The 15,650-nt window shown below is 37.3% G+C and overlaps 1 protein-coding gene and 1 pseudogene across 1 annotated transcript; both read left to right on the plus strand.

The window, feature by feature from the left end:
- Positions 1 to 4,628: 4,628 nt before the first annotated feature.
- Positions 4,629 to 6,161, plus strand: LOC132612609 (alkane hydroxylase MAH1-like). Its single transcript, XM_060326707.1, has one exon. The coding sequence runs from the start codon at positions 4,635 to 4,637 to the stop codon at positions 6,159 to 6,161; it is 1,527 nt and encodes a 508-aa protein (XP_060182690.1). The 5' UTR covers positions 4,629 to 4,634.
- Positions 6,162 to 8,028: 1,867 nt separating this feature from the next.
- LOC132615155 (alkane hydroxylase MAH1-like) lies at positions 8,029 to 15,529 on the plus strand (annotated as a pseudogene).
- The last annotated feature ends 121 nt before the right edge of the window (positions 15,530 to 15,650 follow it).

The following is a 15,650-nucleotide window of genomic DNA, read 5'->3' on the forward strand; positions in this document are numbered from 1 at the left end:
AAAGTTAAAGAGATGTGTTCATTGCTTAACCGGGAAACAGAAAAGGGTTTCGTTCAGATTCCTTCGCTTTCTAGAAATCTTGATTTGCTGGAGTTGGTACATTCTGATTTATGTGATCCTTTTAAAGTAAGCTCTCGTGGTGGTGCAATTTACTTTGTGAATTTTATTGATGATCATTCTCGCAAACTCTGGGCATTTCCGTTAAAGTCCAAGGATCAAGTACTTGGTGTGTTCAAGACTTTTCAGGCCTTGGTTGAGAGACAGACAGGGAAGAAACTAAAATGCATCCGTTCAGACAATGGTGATGAATACATTAGTCCTTTTGATAATTATTTTAGACAGCAGGGTATTTGGCATCATAAAACTCTTCCAAGGACTCCTCAGTTAAATGGTTTAGCAGAGAAGATGAACAGAACTCTAGTTGAGAGGTTTAGATGTTTGTTTTCAGATGCTAAGTTGCCAGATTCATTTTGGACAGAAGCACTTAATACTGCTGCTTATGTTATCAATTTATCTCCTACTGTTGCTTTGGATGGTGATGTCCCTGACAGAGTTTGGTTTGGTAAGGATGTCTCTTATGCTCATTTGACAGTCTTCGGGTGTAAAGCCTTTGTGTATGTTCTTAAGGATGAGAGGTCAAAGCTGGAAATTAAAACTAGGCAGTGTATCTTTATTAGTTATGGTCAAGACGAATTTGGCTATTGTTTCTATGATCCAGTTGAGAAGAAACTTGTTAGAAGTCGTGATGTTGTGTTCTTTGAAGACCATACAATTGAAGATTTTGACAAAGCTAAGAAGGTTGATTCTCAGAGCTGTGAGAGCTTAGTTGATGTTGACCCAATTCATGTGACTATTGCACCTGAAGAAAATCTTCAAAATAATGAAAATCAAGTTGATAGTGAGCATGCTCAGAATGACCAGCATGATGATGTTGATGCTCCGGTGGAAGATGATATGGTTAGTTAGCAAGTAGCTGCTATTGATGATCCAGAGAGTTCTCTCAGAAGATCGACTAAAGAAAAATTACCTTCATCTCTTTATTCTCCTAATGAGTTTGTACTCTTAGCTAATGAGAATGAAGGTATGAAGAAAGTTCCTTATGCTTCGGCTGTTGGTAGTCTGATGTATGCGATGATTTGTCCAAGACCAGATATTGCTCATGCTATTGGTATTGTTAGCCGTTTTCTTTCTAATCCGGGAAGAGAGCATTGGAATGCTGTGAAGTGGATTATGAGATATCTTTGTGGCACTTCTAGTCTGAGTTTGTGTTTTGGGACAGGGAAGCCTATTCTTTGTGGTTACACTGATTCACATATGGCTGGTGATGTTGATACTCGTAAGTCTACTTTGAGCGAGCTCCTTGATTACTTATGCAAGGGGAGCTGTGTCTTGGCAATCTAGGTTGCAAAAATGCATTGCTCTATCTACTACAGAAGCTGAGCTTATTGCTGCCGTTGAAGCTTGTAAAGAGTTGCTTTAGATGAAGAGATTTATGGAGGAACTTGGCTTTGCTCAAGACTGGTATGTGCTTTATTGCGATAGTCAAAGTGCTATTCATCTTTGTAAGAACTCTAAATTCCATGGTAAGTCGAAACATATTGATATGATATACCATTGGATTAGAGATGTGTTGGATTCTAAGTTGCTTGAACTTGAGAAGATTCACACCGATGATAATGGTTCAAATATGTTGACTAAATCTTTGTCAAGAGGGAAGTTTGAAGAGTGTTTCATGATCCCCATATGGCGATCTCCTCCACATAGTCGGGGAGGGGGAGAATTGTTGGGTTTTTGGGTTTTCCCTTCCTATGTGGAATTGGATTAATAAAACCCAATCCAATTTGGACCAAGACACTTTTGTCCTAAAATTCACTATATATAGGATCAACTTAGGTCTTATTTTCATAACACGAGAGTGCTTTCGTAGTAGCTATATAGAGAGAAAAAGTGAGAGAGAAGTGCAGAATTTCGTCCAGAAATTTTTAGCTACAGCAGTCCGCTTCAAACAACGTTTTCTGATTCGTTAACCGTTGGATCGTTCTCAAATTTGAACTGGAGGTTCTCAACATCTGGTTCTTTGATTTCAGCGGTGGAGATCGGATTTGTGGTTTGTAGCTCCTGTTTTCGAGTACGAACAGTAGCTCATTTTTTGGGGTGATTTCTCTCCTTTCTTCACTAGTTTTGGTGCTATCTTTTATGTATTGTTGCTCTTGTTTGGCGTTGATGTTGTAGCCATTAGAAGAACATCGTTGTAACTCTTGTTGATTATTAGTGGAGCTTTTGTGGACCGAAGGTCCCGTGGATGTTTTCTCTTGCTTTTGTGGGCCGGAAGTCCTGTGGATTTTTCTCTTGAAGGGGTTTTACCACGTAAATTTGGTGTCTCTTACATTAATTTACTTTTGCTTGCTTTGCTATTTTGTTGTTGGTATAGTTGTTGTCCAGATTTTCACTTGTGCTAGTGTTTATTGTCTTCTCTTGATTCAAATAGTGTGAGAAGTTTTGACTTGAGTATTTCTTCCGCTGTTACCTCATCGTGCAATTTGGTTATTGCTTGTTTCTTCTCAACAAGAACAGCAGTGAATAAGCTAGTACTGTGATGACGTTCGTATTTGCTAAACTTGTTTTATAGATGCGGTTTTGTAACCCTATTTAAATTGTTTCTTTTTGCATTAGGAGTAAAAGTGGATTTGCTATAGATGTGCAATGAGGATAAATGTCGTATGATTAGGAATGAGATTTTCAAACCCAAGCAGAATTCTGTTTGTATTTGTGCAACGAACAAATTTCCAAGACATAATTTCAAGTCTAATAATTTAGTATCGTCTAATATTTAAAAAATTAAAATCAATAAGACAATATCTGGTACTCCCTCCGTTCCAATTATGAGATGATGGTCCGGATTTCTAGAGTCAAACGAATTTGACCATAATTTTTTTATATGCCTTTTAAATATTTTGAGTTATTAATTATTGTAACTTATAATATTTTTTTTATGTAGTTTTCAAATATGTAAATTTAATTTAGAAAATCTAAAAAATTCTATGTCCAAATGTACGGTGAAAATAAAGAAGTTTAAAGCTCCAAAATTGAAAAGTATCACATAAATTGGGATAAAGAATTTCCAATAATTGACTCATTATTTTTCAAGCTATGCTTTTTTTTTTAAAAAAAATAGCCCTATTATTTAGGAGTTTGTCGTTGCTTATAAATAGGACAATACATTAATATTGTATTAAGCCACGATATCATATAGATTAATCCTACTTCAACTCAAGTACCAATTCAACTAATAATATTATTAGTTGATGAGTTGGAAGTTCTAATTACAATTTTATCCTACATATATTACTTTTCACCAAAATTTTAGAGGATATAAAAGTCGATCAACATTTAGAGGATATTTTCATCGTTCAACATTTAGCGAAAATTAATATATGTAGATAGATAGATATGATATGATGATTGTACTCGTATTTGAGCTTCTAGCTCCGCCTCTAGCTATATAAGTGTTCAATATGTAACCCTGCTTCAAGAACCTAAAAACAAATTGAGCTTGAGAGATCTGCAATATCTATAATCAAGGGCGGAGCCACGTTAACTTCAGGGGGTCCGAACCCCCTCGGCAAAAAATTACAATGTATTCAAAGTTAAAATTATTTTATTATGCATATATAGTAGATGTTGAACCCCCTGACTTCTTCGTATATTTACCTTTTAGAATTTTTGAACCCCTAGATGAAAATTCTGGCTCCGCCACTGTCTATAATCGTCACTAAAATGTTTCTTTGTGATTACAAAAGTCGTCACTAAAAATATCACTTTGAGTGGGGATGAAAACCCTTACTTTTTGTGGTGCCCAAAGGGGTCGCCATAAAGAACGTAACCTCAATCCCTTGTAGTGGAATTTGATATCATTTGTATTTAATATGTTTCTTTTAAAAAAAAAAAAAAAAAAAGAACTAGAAGATGAGTAAACTAAGCGTAGCATGGTAAGATACGCAACTTCCAGCTTAGCTTCAGGGTCCTAATATGTGAGACATTATTGTTAGCAAATTCCACAAGAAACTTTACTCTAAGAACTATAGGCACTGAAGTGTTTCTTAATTTATCCACTGGCATTTGTTGCTATAAGAATACTTTTCTAAACTTTAGTACTGTTTTTAACGTAAAATTTAAGTTCCATTACCATAATACGGGCAAGAAAGATAAAATAATGTCTGTTGCTGTTTCAACACCACATGGCTATGCACATATTTCTCGTCTCAAAGCCCTTTAAAATGGAATAGAGGGACAATGATAAGAAGCTCCACAAAGAATAATTAGGGGCGGACCCATGTCAAAATTTTTGGTGCTCGAGCACCCATTAACTGTGGCGGATATTCTATGTAGACATATAGAAAATATTGAAGTTTTGGTATAAAATAATATATAGCGCTCAAGAAGCAACAAAAGATATCGGTGCTCTAGTTAAATGTTGTATGATTAAGGCTAAGCCACGGAGGAGGCCAGTTCGAATCCTACTCAAAGTAATATATTTTTTGTTGATTTTAAGGTCAGCATCCAGGACCATTGAATTTTGGGTCCACCACTGAAAATAATGCATTATGAAGAAATAGTTTTCACTATTGGCCTCAATGGGGTATTTTGAAATCTTTATAGCAATTTTTTTCTTTCTTGTGTTCTGGCTCTGGGCTTTAGGACATAGTAATAAAAATGGCTTACCAAGAAATTACCCATTTGTTGGGATGTTTCCAACGCTTATTCTAAATCTTCATAGAATCCATGAACTGATTGTAGAGGTTCTTTCAAAAACAGGAGGTACTTTCTTGCTGAAAGGCCCTTGGTTTACTAATATGGACATTCTTACCACAGTGAATCCTGCAAATGTACACTATATCATGAGTTCGAATTTCCCAAATTTTAGGAAAGGGCCAGAATTCAAGAAAATATTCCACATTTTTGGCGACGGAATTTTCAATTCCGACTTTGATTCGTGGAAGGATCAGAGGAAACTCGCCAAAGAAATGATCACTCATCAGATATTCCGCAAGCGTTTGATAAAAACCAGCTGGGACAAGGTCGAAAATGGCCTTATTCCGGTCCTCGAATTCATGGTCAAAGATGGCAGAGTTGTTGATTTGCAAGATGTTTTCAAGAGATTCTCATTTGATACAACATTTAAATTAGTAATGGGCTTTGATCCTGGCTGCCTCTCTCTTGACCTCCCTGACACTCCCTTCTCAAAAGCCATGGATGATGTTAATTATGTCTGGTTCATACGCCATGTATTGCCCGAAAGCATCTGGAAGTTGCAAAAATGGCTTGGAACTGGGACAGAGATGAAACTAGGCAAAGCAGAGGAACTAATTGACCAAATTATATTTAAGTATACATCGATGAAACGTGACGAATTGAGCAGTGGAGAGAAAATGAAGCACGATGAAGATGGTTTCGACTTATTAACATCATACATGGTACTCAATGACGGAGAAACAAAAAGAGAGTTGAAGTTTGATGATAAGTTCTTGAGGGACACCATGTTTAACTTCATGGTCGCAGGGCGCGATGGAATTAGTGCTTGCCTTACTTGGTTCATTTGGCTAGTTTTCACACACCCTGAGGTTGAAAAGAACATAAGGGAAGAACTTAAGGCGATCATCCCGGAGAAAGAAGGCAGAAAACGGAGGGCTTTTATGGTGGAAGAGTTGAAAAATGTTGTTTATTTACATGCTGCATTGTGTGAAACGCTGAGGCTATACCCCCCTATTGCGTTCGAGCACAAGACTCCACAAGAACCTAATATTCTCCCAAGTGATCATCGTGTTCATCCCAAGCTGAGAGTGATATTTAATATGTACGCAATGGGGAGGATGGAATTAATTTGGGCAAAGGATGCCTTAGAATTCAAGCCAGAGAGATGGACTTCAGATCGTGGAACACTGAAACATGAGCCATCTTCCAAGTTCTTTGCTTTCAATGCAGGGCCAAGGACTTGTATAGGGAAAGAAGTGGCTTTTACTCAAATGAAAACTGCTGCTGCTGCTATCATCCATAATTACAAGATTGAAATGGTGAAAGGTCATGCGGTTTGCCCTAATTTCGATGTTATGCTTTACATGAAACATGGCTTCAGAGTTAGGACTAAGAAGAGGTGGGCATAGTACTTAGAACTTCTCCTTCTTTCATCTTTTTTTTTCTTCTTCTTCTGATCTGTATGTGGAAGGGTATAGTCCATCTTCATGATTCCCCAAAGGTATAGTGTGCTATTTGTATTTCATTTTCAAATAATGTTAAGTTCATTAGCCTAAAAAGCAAAGAATAATAAAAGTATGTTTCCTGTTTGTGGGGCTGCTACTATCATTCTAATGATCATACTCGTATCTGAGCTTCTACGCCCGCCCCTAGCTATACAAGTGTTCAATATGTAACCGTGCTTCAACAACCTAAAACACATTGAGCTTCAGAGATCAACAGTAATTATAAAGCATAATACATAAATAGGTCCTCAAACTTGGCCTCAGCTGGCAAGTGTGCCCTCCAACTTTAGGTGTGCACAAGTAGGCACCTCAACTTATATAAAGTTGAACACGTAAACACAAATATTGACATGGCACATAAGTTTTAGAGGTGTCTAGATGATCATTTTGTAAGTTGGAGTGTTCAACTGACAAAGTGGAGACAAGTTTAGGTGTCTACTTGTGCACACCTAAAGTTGGAGGGCATACTTGTCAACTGAGGCCAAATTTAAGGGCATGTTTATGTATTATGAAGTAATTATAATCGTCACTAAAATTTCTTTCATGACAACAAAAGTTGTCACTAAAAATACCACTTTGTGGAAACCTTTTTGAGTGGGGATGAAAACCCTTACTTTTTATGGTGCCTAAAGGGGTCGCCATAAAAAACCTCAATCCCTTGTAGTAGAGGTGGCCAAATTAGCTCATGAAAACATAACCCGCCCAATCCGTTCAAGAATAACCCGCCCATTTGCTAGCTCAGCCCATTTCAGTCCATCAAAAGTTGGGCTAATATGTAGCCCAAATTGACTCATAAGAATTCTTGTCAAAATATTTTCAAAAAGTTTTTTTTTTTTTTGATATGTTATATATAGCCATAATATAGAAAAATAATAATTTTATCAGGTACTAAAATATTATCATTAAGAGAACAAATATAGTAAGGGATAAGGGCATCATTCCCCCCAACCTATGATCGAAGTTCCCACGACACACCTTGCCTTTTCGGGGGTCTGATTAGCCCCCTGAATTTTTTTAAAACGGAATAAACATACCCTTAGGTGCTGAGGTGGCAAGGAGAGTGTGCTAGCTCTTTTGAGGGCATGTGAGAGTTAAAATATATGTTAAAATCTGATTAACTTATACACGTCCTTTTTTAATTGGGTAATTCACAATTAATTACACCTAGTTAGTTGGGTAACTCACATTTTTTTTTTGTAATTTTGTTTTTCCAAAATTTTTGTTAACGCCGGAGAAGTGATCGGAAAACTACAAAAAAGAAAAATAAAATCTGAGATCAGATTGAGAAGGAGGATGAGAATCTCCATCCATTATTACCCCTCTAATGAAACACAACCAAGAAATAGAAAAGTTTGGAGAAGTTTCAAATTCCGGCCATGGCAAATATGAGATCGGGAAAAACATTTGTCGCTGGAATAGCAAGCAAAAAATAATGAGAATGAAAATCACCATCCGTTGACAGACCTCCATGCAACTGCAAACAAGAAAAAAATTAAGTCTTGAAAGAAGCTCCAATTTCGTAAATCCATAAAATGTAGTTCTCAACTTTTTCGACGAGCTTCAAATAACATGGGCTTACAGCAATGTTTCCGTGGTTGATCATAATGAAGAAAAAAAATAAAGGAAAAGAAAAGAAAAGAGAAAAATGAAAAAGCACAAAAGGGGCGGTAGCCATTGCCAGCTTGGAGGAAATGTTGAAGAAAGAGAAGAAGAAAGAAATGAATAAGAAAAAGGAGAAAATAACGAAAAGAATTTAAAAAAAAAAATATACATGTGGCAAGGAGAGTGTATGTCATTCTCTTATATTTCGGCCAACCCGCCCATTTGACACTTCTACTTGTAGTGAGAGATTTGATATGTTTAAAAAAAAAAAAAAAAAAAAAAAAAAAAAAAAAACTAGAAGATGAGTAAACTAAGTAAGTGTAGCATGGTAAGATAAGCAACCTCCAGCTTAGCTTTAGAGTCCTAAGAACTATAGGCACTGAAGGGATTCTTAATTAACCACTGGCAATTGTTGCCATAACAATACTTTTCTAAACTTTAGTACAGTTTTTAACGTAAAATGTAGCTGTCATTACCATAATACAGGCAAGAAAGATAAAATAATGTGTGTTGCTACTTCAACCCCACATGGATGCACATATTTCCCGTCTTGAAACCCTATAAAAAGAATCTCAGAGGGACATTGTCCATAAGCATGAAGTAAGAAGCTCCACAAAAAATAATACATTATGGAAGAAAAATAGCTTTCTGTTCTCTATTGGCCTCAATAGGGTACCTTGAAATCTTTATAACAATCTTTTTCTTTCTTCTATTCTGGGCTTTAGCAGATAACGAAAATGGCCTACCAAGGAATTTTCCGATTTTCGGAATGTTACCAAGCCTTCTTCGTCATATACACAAAATCCATGATAGAAGCACAGAGGTTCTTTCAAGAACTGGAGGCACTTTCTTGCTGAAAGGCCTTTGGTTTACTAACACGGACATTCTTGGCACAGTGGATCCTGCAAATGTGCATTACATCATGAGTGCAAAATTCCCAAATTTTCCAAAAGGGCCAGAATTCAAGAAGATTTTTGATATTTTGAGGCAAGAGAAATGATCATTCATCAGAGATTCGACAAGTGCTTGGTGAAAACAAGTTGGGACAAGGTCGAAAATCACCTGATTCCAGTACTCGAATTCATGGCTAGAGAAAAAAGAATTTTTGATGTTTGCAAGATACAACATGTAAGTTAGTCATAGGCTTTGATCCTGGCTGCCTATCGCTTGATCTCCCGGATGTTATTTTCTTACTTTCCTTTTTTATATGCCCTAAAAAGAGTGACTAAAGAGTGACTCTTTCTATATTTAGCAAGTTTTGGTGAGTTTTAGACCACAAGATTTAAAGTACCACACACATTTCTAATTTAGGACAAGAAGATTCAAAAGTGTCACTTTATTTCTTAAAACTCTGTGCCCAGTCAAACTAAAACACTTCAATTGGGACGAAGAGAGTAACACCTAAATTGGGATGGAGGGACCCTTTTCTGTAATGCTCTGTGTGAAAACAACATGTATACTCTGATGTATATTAGGTATATTCCTGTATATCACGTAGTGAAGGTTATTAGAGTTAGTTAGGATAGTGATCATTAGGCTGTTATATGGGTTTGAGTGCAATGATCACATGTATGCCAGATGTAGTACAGCTGACTAACTGCTCTACAATTATCTCATTTCCCTCCATTGTGTAAGACAATTCAAAATAAGTGAATAACAAGAATCCTCTCTCTACTCTTTCATTTCTCAACTACCTTTCCATGGTCGACTACTATGATTGTTCATGCATTCTAGTTGAATAATTAACATGGTATCAGAGCAGTGATCAATCGATCAAACACTGCGCAAATCAAACTCCATTGGAGAGTGTAATTGAAAGCTTAAACAAAGAAAATGGGAGAAGAAACCACGTCAGTCACCATTGATCAACATCATCCTCTTTACTTGCAATCCTCAGATTTACCAGGTATGATATTGATACCCACTAAACTTACACGTCCAGAGAATTACATATTATAGAGTAGATCCATGAAACTAGCACTAAGAGGAAAAGGAAAGTTAGGATTCATAAATGGAACTTGTGTCAAAAGTACTTACAAAGGCAAAATAGATTTAGAAGAATTGTGGGAGAAGTGTGATGCTATAGTGCTATCATGGATAGGAAGTACAGTTTCGAGTGAGCTAATACCAAGCATCATCTATGCTGCAAGTGTTAAGAAGGTATGGGATGAGTTTAAGGAGAGATTTGACAGATCTAACCTCACTAGGATCTATCATATATGGACAGATATAGTGAATTTGAAACAAGGAAATGACACAGTAACTGCTTACTATTCTAAGATGAAGAAACTCTGGGATGAATTGGATGTCCTTGTGCCTTTGCCTTTATGCTGTGATGAATCCAAACACTATACAGATCACCTTAAAGTTCAAAGGCTAATATAGTTTCTGATGGACTGAATGAAAGTTATAGCAACATAAGGAGCAATTTATTGGCAAAAGGAAAAGATGTTACAGTAAATGAAGCCTATGCAGTAGCAACACAAGAAGAGAGTCAAAGAGCTTCAGGAGTGGTGGATACTAGTCATAGAGAGGCTTTGACTATATTAGCAGGAAGAAATCAAGGAAATAAGTACAGGAGGGAAGCTACACAGTCAGGTTTCTCTAGTCCACCTTGTGAAGAGTGTGGTTACAAAGGACACAAGACCAAAGATTGTTATAGATTAGTTGGATATCCTGCAAACTTCAAAAGCAAAAAGAGACAAGGAAAACCTCGTGACTTCAAGCCTTATGCAAATTCAACTACCACTGATGGGAATGCAGGAGAGTCTAGCAGTTCTCAACATCAAACTGGTGGCTTGTTCACTCCCCAACAGTATCAGGAGGTGCTGAACAAGTTGGATGAATCAGGAAATGAAAAGTGTGTGTCTAACATGGCAGGTATAACTTCTTTATTGTCCAATACAATAGAATATGAATGGATAGTTGACTCAGGAGCATCCCATCACATAACACCTTGTAGAGAACTACTGCCTGCACTTAGAAACCTATCTGATCACAAAGGCAACCAAGTGCAAATACCTACATGAGGGAAATCTCACATAGAAAGTACAGGAAATGCTATGATCTTAGAAGGACATACGATTCAAAATGTATTACATGTGCCAGACTTCAAATTTAACTTGCTCTCAGTATCTAACTCACCAAGGAAATATGTTGTGCAACAATATTCTTGCCTGATTTCTATGTGTTTCAGGGAATCTTCAATGGCAAGGTTATGGGGCTTAGTAGAGAAAGAGATGGTTTGTACATATTGCAGGACTCAAAACAAATAAGTGCGCATGCAGCTGATAATGTCCTCATTCCCAATAAAGAAGGAGTCCTGTGGCATCTTAGATTGGGACATCCTTCAGGAAGTGCAATGAAGCATATTCCATCATTGTAGTCTAAAGTAGGGTCTGATATTCAGGATAAGTGTGAAGTATGTCCTTTGTCCAAACATCATAGACTGAAATTTCCTTTAAGTAAGCATAACACTGTTGCTTGTTTCCAAATTGAGCATGATAATCTATGGGGACCATATAAGAAAGCAACTTATGATAATAAGCATTACTTTGTGACTTTAGTAGATGATTACAGCAGATATACTTGGATTTGTCTCATTAATTCAAAACAAGAAGTGTTTACTGTCTTATCAGATTTCATAAATTTGATAAAAAATCAGTTTGGTTGCATCATTAAAACACTCAGGTCAGATAATGGCACATAGTTTTTTTAACTCAAATTGTGTGACTCTGTTTGCCCAACATGGAATTAATCATCAAAGTAGTTGTACATATACACCTCAGCAAAATGGAACAGTAGAAAGGAAACATAGGCACATCTTAGAAGTTGCTAGAGCCTTAAGATTCCAAAGTGGGGTTCCAATAAGTTTCTGGGGTGATTGTGTGGGAACTGATGTATATTTGATTAACAAACTTCCTACCTTAGTCCTAGATGGGAAGAGTCTATATGAGAAGCTGTTTGAAAAGTCACCAAGCATTGAACACTTAAGGGTGTTTGGATGCCTTGGTTATGCAAGCCAGTTGCCAAAGGGAGACAAATTTGATCCAAGGGCTAGGAAGTCTGTCCTAGTTGGTTATTCTGAAACTCAGAAGGGCTATAGGCTATTTGATCTCAATACAAAGGCTATCTTCATCAGTAGAGATGTGATTTTTAGGGAATCCCTTTTCCCTTTTAAGCAAGACTCTATATCAAGCACAGATGACATGTTCCTGCTCCATCACGAAAAGGTTGATGTAGTAAATGAGACTGGTAGTGATCTTGACTCTAATGGTGCTACTTCTCCACTTTTCCTTGAAGAGGTGGCACAAGCACCATCCACATATCAGGATGATGTTATGCCAGCCCTTGACACTAACAATGCTGAAAATGATGACTTATTTGAGGCAGGAGGGGTGAATGAAAAGCAGTCCCATGCAGCACAAGAAGAGATAGATCAAAAGGAGTCAATAGCACAAGCACAAATATTGCAGCAACATGAAGAAGTTGATGCACCAATGCCAATAATGCAAGAGAATCATGGCAGACCTGCCAGATCTGTCAAACCACCAATTTGGCATAGAGACTTTATAGTGACTCCTTAAAACAACAGTTATTGTGCATATCCTATTTCTAACCATATATTATACACTCATTTGTCATCAGTCTATCAAGCATTTTTGAAGTGTTTTTCTAGTACTGTTGAGCCCAAAAATTTTCATGAAGCCTCAAAGGAGAAGGTGTAGATAATGCAGAAAGAGATTGAAGCACCGGTTGATAACAACACCTGGGAATTAGTAGAGTTGCCACCAGGAAAGCAAACTATTGGATCCAAGTGGGTATACAAGGTGAAGTTGAAGGCAAATGGAGAGGTAGATAAGTACAAAGCAAGGCTAGTGGCCAAAGGCTACACACAGAGAGAAGGTTTGGATTATCATGAAACCTTAAACCTTCTCACCTGTAGCAAAAATGGTCACAGTAAGAATAGTAATCAGGATAGCAGCATCACATGATTGGGAACTATTTCAAATGGCTGTCAACAATGCATTTCTCCAAGGAGATTTGGATGAAGAAGTATATATGTCCTTGCCTTAGGGATTTCAAAGACAAATGGGGACTAAAGTATGCAGACTTTTGAAATCACTATATAGGCTAAAACAGGCTTCAAGGCAATGGAATATCAAGTTAACCTCTGCATTAGTACATGCTGGGTACATACAGAGTTGCCATGATCATTCATTATTCACCAAGAAGAAAGGAAGAGAGATTGTCATCATCTTGATATATGTTGATGATCTACTGATAACAGGAAACAGTTCTGGCCTGGTGGAAGAGACAAAAAAGTACTTGCACAGCCAGTTCAAAGTCAAGGATCTAGGAGTGCTAAAGTACTTCCTTGGAATAGAGGTGATGAGATGAAAACTTGGGATATTACTCAATCAGAGGAAATATACACTAGAATTAATTTCTGAGTTGGGAATTTGTGGAGAAAAATTGGCTTCCACACCATTGGAAGTAAATGGTATACTAACATCAGTTGAATATGATGCAACATATGACAAGGAAGATGATTCAACAGGAAAGAAAATGGATGATCCAGTACTAGAGGACATAGGAAAATATCAGAAGTTAGTAGACAAGCTGATTTATTTGACTATTTCAAGACCAGATATTTGCTTTGTTGTACAAGTTTTAAGCCAGTTCATGCAGATGCCAAAGAAGTCTCATTGGGATGCAACATTAAAAGTGGTGAGATATCTCAAGAGATCACCAAGATTAGGCATACTACTGAGAAGGAATTCCATTGAAGAGATGACAGTCTTCTGTGACTCAGACTGGGCATCATGTCCTAACACTAGAAGATCAGTGACAGGATTTATTGTACAACTTGGACATTCATTAATCTCCTGGAAGTCCAAGAAACAACATACAATAAGTAGAAGCTCAGCTGAAGCCGAGTATAGAAGCACGGCTTCAGCGGTCTCTGAGATTGTTTGGTTAACAGGTTTGCTGAAGGACTTGGAGGTTGATGTGAAGCTTCCCATAAAGGTATATTGTGATAGCAAAGCTGCCATACAAATAGCAGGGAATCCCATATTCCATGGATGAACGAAGCATATTGAAATTGATTGTCATTTTGTAAGGGAGAAGTTCAAAGATGGGACCATCTTGCCAATCTATGTCAACACAAAAATGCAGCTGGCTGATTTACTTACAAAGGGTCTAGGAGTATCACAACATCACATGCTCTTGTCCAATCTGGGAGTGATAGATGTGTTTCACCCAGTGTGAAAACAACACGTATACTCTGATGTATATTAGGTATATTCTTGTATATCACGTAGTGAAGGTTGTTGGAGTTAGTTAGGATAGTGATCATTAGGCTGTTATATGGGTTTGAGTGCAATGATCACATGTATGCCAGCTGTAGTACTAGACTAACTACTCTACAAATATCTCATTTCCTTCAATTGTGTAAGATAATTCAAAATAAGTGAATAACAAAAATCCTCTCTCTATTCTTTCGTTTCTCAACTACCTTTCCATGGTCGACTGCTATGCTTGTTCATGCATTCTAGTTGAATAATTAACACTCTGTTATGTGGAAGGATCAGAGGAAACTCGCGAGAGAAATGATCATTCATCAGAGATTCCATAAATGCTTGGTGAAAACAAGTTGGGACAAGGTCGAAAATGGCCTGATTCGGGTACTCGAATCATGGCTAGAGAAATAAGAATTTTGTGTTTGCAAGATCCAACATGTAAGTTAGTCATAGGCTTTTGTCCTGGCTTCCTATCGCTTGATCTCCCGGATGTTATTTTCTCGAAAGTCATGGATGATGTTAATGATGATGGATTCAGACGCCATGTATTGCCTGAAAGTGTTTGGAAGTTGCAACAGTGGCTTGGAATTGGGCCTGAAATGAAACTAAAAAAAGCATAAGAAGTCATTAATTAAGCAAAGGTGAAAAACCTAAGGAAGATGAGGATGGTTTCGACTTGTTGACATCGTACATAGTCAATGATGGAGAAACAAAAACAGAGTTGAAGATCGATGACGAGTTTCTTCGGGATACCATACTAAACTTCATGTTCGCACGGCGTGATGGAGATGCGCCTGCCTTACTTGGTTCATTTGGCTTGTTTTCACACATCCCGAGGTTGAAAAAAGTATAAGAGAAGAACTTAAGGCAATTATTCCGATGAGATAAGGCGAAAAATAGAGGATTTTTAGGCGGAAGAGTTGGGAAATGTGGTTTATTTACATGATGCATTGTGTGAAACACTGAGGTTATATCCCCCTATTGCAATCCAACACAAGACTCCACAAAAAGCTGATATTCTCCTAAGTGGATGCGGTGTTCATCCTAATATGAGAGTGATGATTCCTTTATATGCCATGGGGAGGATGGGATCTATATGAGGAAACGGCGCATTAGAATTCAAGCCAAAGAGATGGATTTCGAATCGTGGAATGGTGAAACATGAGCCGTCTAACAAGTTCTTGATTTTCAATGCAACGCCAAGGACTTGCTTAGGCATTTACTCAAATGAAAGTTGTGGCTGCTGCTATCATCCATAATTATTAGATTGAAATGGTGAAAGGTCATGTTGTTTCCCCCAATTGCTCTGTCATCCTCCACATGAAACATGGTTTTAAGGTTAGGGTTAAGAAGAGGTGGGTGTAGCCAGGGCGGAGGTAGAGTATCAGTTATGGGTTCGGACGAACTCAATTATTTTTTTCTTATGTCTTGTATTTGTATTAGAAAATTCTATGTGGATAAATATTTAATTGTGAATTCAGTAACT

This window comes from Lycium barbarum, chromosome 10, assembly GCF_019175385.1.
Source record: "Lycium barbarum isolate Lr01 chromosome 10, ASM1917538v2, whole genome shotgun sequence".
Taxonomy (NCBI): Eukaryota; Viridiplantae; Streptophyta; class Magnoliopsida; order Solanales; family Solanaceae; genus Lycium; species Lycium barbarum.

Coding starts and splice junctions, on each gene's coding strand:
- LOC132612609 (XM_060326707.1), top strand. CDS start 4,635: ATGGGGTATTTTGAAATCTTTATAGCAATTTTTTTCTTTCTTGTGTTC.